General features: G+C 33.9%; 1 protein-coding gene across 1 annotated transcript; it reads left to right on the top strand.

The window, feature by feature from the left end:
* Positions 1-714: 714 nt before the first annotated feature.
* LOC129572503 (myotrophin-like) lies at positions 715-1,931 on the top strand (the record flags this gene model as incomplete). The annotated part of the gene is made up of 6 exons (XM_055452468.1): positions 715-768; positions 836-934; positions 1,180-1,278; positions 1,522-1,620; positions 1,690-1,803; positions 1,867-1,931. Coding segments are annotated over 6 exons (530 nt in total), but the record flags the coding sequence as incomplete, so codon positions are not given.
* Between the last annotated feature and the right edge of the window lie 1,405 nt (positions 1,932-3,336).

Genomic DNA, 3,336 nt, shown 5'->3' with positions numbered 1-3,336 from the left:
TAGTTTTGTGTATTGTCTTAGCTGGCAGATTGTGTAGCAAGAAATCCGTGCTGTGTGTAGCATGTTTGTACAATGAACAAAACAGCGCAAATGTTTGTGTATGTGACACAGCAACATCAACTTGAAAGCCCATGTTGTGAGCTGCACTGTGTATATTTTATATACAGGCGATCGTTTCAATTCACAATTCTTCTACATTCGAACGAATTGAAAAAAAAATCGAGAATAAAATTGAACGCGTGCATTCAAAAAATATGGAGATCACTCAAAGCAAAGATGCACGCGTTAAGGCTTCCATGAAGTTCCAAAGAGTTCACTCCGTTGATGCACCTGTTCTAATCGTCATTGTGATATTCGTATTCCCTATCTGAAATAAGCATTTATCTCTGACGTTAGAGTTGTTGTTTTTTTAAACACAACACTAGTACGAAATCTTTTTTTGAAGCTTACCGCTGAGTGATTCGCTTCAATAAAACTGAAACATAATTTCACTTATCTCTGGCATTTATATTTTCAAAAAAAACTTCTCAATATTATATGGGTTTCCGACATGACGTATCCCACTTTTTCTGTGGAACTGAAGAGGTCCTCTAATTAACGGAACACTCATTTCCCTATCATTTTTGAGAAGAAAGTGTGGCAAAGTTCATCTCACGAATGTAAAACATTTTCTCTCGATTCACTTCACTGATCTATTTTTCTTTCAATTTTTAGTAAACCAAAAAGACGAAAGAGGCCGAACAGCTCTTCATGTCGCTGCTGAGAATGGTAATTTTGGATATTTATGCTAACTTAATCAGAAATTGATTGAATCTATTTCATTGATCTGTTTCAGGTAATTTGGACGACGTTAAAAAGATCATCATGAAAGGAGCCAAAGTTGATTCGACAGACAAAGAACAGCGCAAACCTCTTCATTTGGCTGCTATGAATGGTAATTTGGAATATTTTTGCTCACTAAATAAGAAAGCGCTTGGATCTAATTCATTGACTGGACTAACTTTTCAGGACACAAGGATGTTGCTGAGAAGCTTATCATGAAAGGAGCCAATCTTGATTTGGGAGACTTCCATAACAAGACACCTCTTCATTATGCTGCTGAGAATGGTAATGTTGAATATTGTTTTTTTCCAAAACCAGAAATTGGTTAAAACTTGCTCATTGATCTGTATTTTTTAGGTCAAACAAAAGTTGTTGAAATGCTCATCACGAAAGGAGTCAAAGCTGATGCTACAGACGCTTTTAAAAGCACACCTCTTCATTATGCTGCTATTAAGGGTACTGGTGTCTATTTATTTTCGCTTAGGAAATTTGTTTGATTTTTTTCATTGGTCGGTGCTATTTTTCAGGTCACAAGGATATCATTGATATGCTCATCACGAACGGAGCCAATGTTAATTGTGAAGATCACAATAATCAGACACCTCTTCATTATGCTGCTGAGAATGGTAATGTTGAATATTGTTTTTTTTCCAAAACCAGAAATTGGTTAAATCTATTTCATTGATCTGTATTTTTTAGGTCAAACAAATGTTGTTGAAATGCTCATCACGAAAGGTGCCAATATTAATTCGGTGGATTACATTCATCAGACACCTCTTCATCATGCTGCTAATAATGGTAGAATAAATATTTATTTTTGATGAGCAATTAATCTAATCTTTCTCATTGGTCAATAATATCCTCCAGGCAACTTACAGATCGCTCAACTCCTTGTGAACGATGGAGCCAGTGTTACTGTTAAAGACTTTTCTAATCAGACACCGTATCAAATAGCTGCTACTCGTATCTCACGAAATGAAAGTAATGTTGAACTATTCTGTTTAGAAAAAATGTGATTCAAACTGTATCGATTCTTTTTTCCAGATTACAAGAAGGTTGCTGACTATCTTGAGGGGATTGAAGAGAAAAGGCACAACGGACATAAGTAAAATCAATTGAAAAATCCTATGTAGTCCTTTGAGTTCCGTATTCGATTGTCATGTAGAGTATTAATTCCAGTACATTTTTGTCAAACTTTAACCACACCAATATTGCTGCTTTGTTGTACTATCGATTTTAACATTGTGTCAGAAAAAGCACCTCAAGTTTTATGTGTTCTAAATTACTAACGGTATAGATATTGAGTAGAATTTTTTTTCTTGGATTTGTGCAACCCTAACAAATATTCATGCTAAATTTGGACGCGATATTTGTGAGTGATACGCAACAAGAAACCATTGGCGATGTTAGTTTTTGTGCTTAAATCAAATGAAAATTGCACAGTCCAACGAATCTATGCAGTTGAGGTATCACATTCAAATTGGATATTCGTTAAGGTAGTGACAATCCAGTGAAAGAATACTTTACCCGAAACCTAAGCGGCAAACGATCTGCATGAAAATGCCAAGCACTTTTTTTAACAGAATGTAAATATAGATTAAACGCAGTAAGTCATAGGGAAGAAAATCAAAATTTCGATCAGGTTTGAAGTGACTCCTGTTCATTTTCATTCAAGGGAAAAATTGTAATAAATAAAAACATTTCATTTTTGAGCTGATATTTTTTTCCCTTTTTGATTTGCATCAACTTTCAAACATGAATACATATACCAATGCATACTCCTGTGGTTTAGTTGGTTTAAATGTGGCAAAAAGTCTGCATTTTGTTGACTACTAGATAAAATAAAATGTCTTAATGGATTATATCAAAATAACGCAATATCCCCCGTCATAGTTCGTTCTCCGAAGATTAGCAATTGAAACCGTTTTTACATGAAAATGCCAAGTACTTGTTTTGACAGAATGTAAATAGATTAAACGCAGTAAATAATAAAAATGAATCAAAGTTATGATCAGATTTGAAGTGACTCTTGTTCACTTTCAACGGGGAAAAGTCGTAAAAAAATGAAAATATTTTTGATCTAAACTGATCGCTTTTCGTTCTGTTTCATATAATATACATATATACTCATGAACTATGGTTTAGTTGGTATAAATGTGGTCAATCTGCATTGCGTAGAAAAGAAAATTTCACAATTGGTTCTCTGGAATAGCTATTGAACCATTAGTTTTAATTCGAGGCGACGATTTGTATAATGTCATTTAAAATGACACCTAGACCAAGAGCTGTTGAACAAAGTACTTACTATACAAGCTTCATGTCAGATAATGGAATTGTAGGTGCACATTAAGGCCAATATTCAAAATATCAATTTGTTTTATCTTCATTTGATACACATCACAATATCTGCACGCCGATAACAAGAATAAAAATCGCTTCACTTTTCGTTCAAGCTTTAAGGCAGATTTTTTGTTTACTGATAAATTCGTACAAGAATAATTCAAACACAAAAAA

The sequence above is a fragment of the Sitodiplosis mosellana genome, unplaced genomic scaffold, assembly GCF_009176505.1.
Source record: "Sitodiplosis mosellana isolate CC-2019 unplaced genomic scaffold, AAFC_SMos_1.0 Smas_scaffold_5112, whole genome shotgun sequence".
Taxonomy (NCBI): domain Eukaryota; kingdom Metazoa; phylum Arthropoda; class Insecta; order Diptera; family Cecidomyiidae; genus Sitodiplosis; species Sitodiplosis mosellana.
This window is presented reverse-complemented; position numbering and strand designations above follow the sequence as displayed.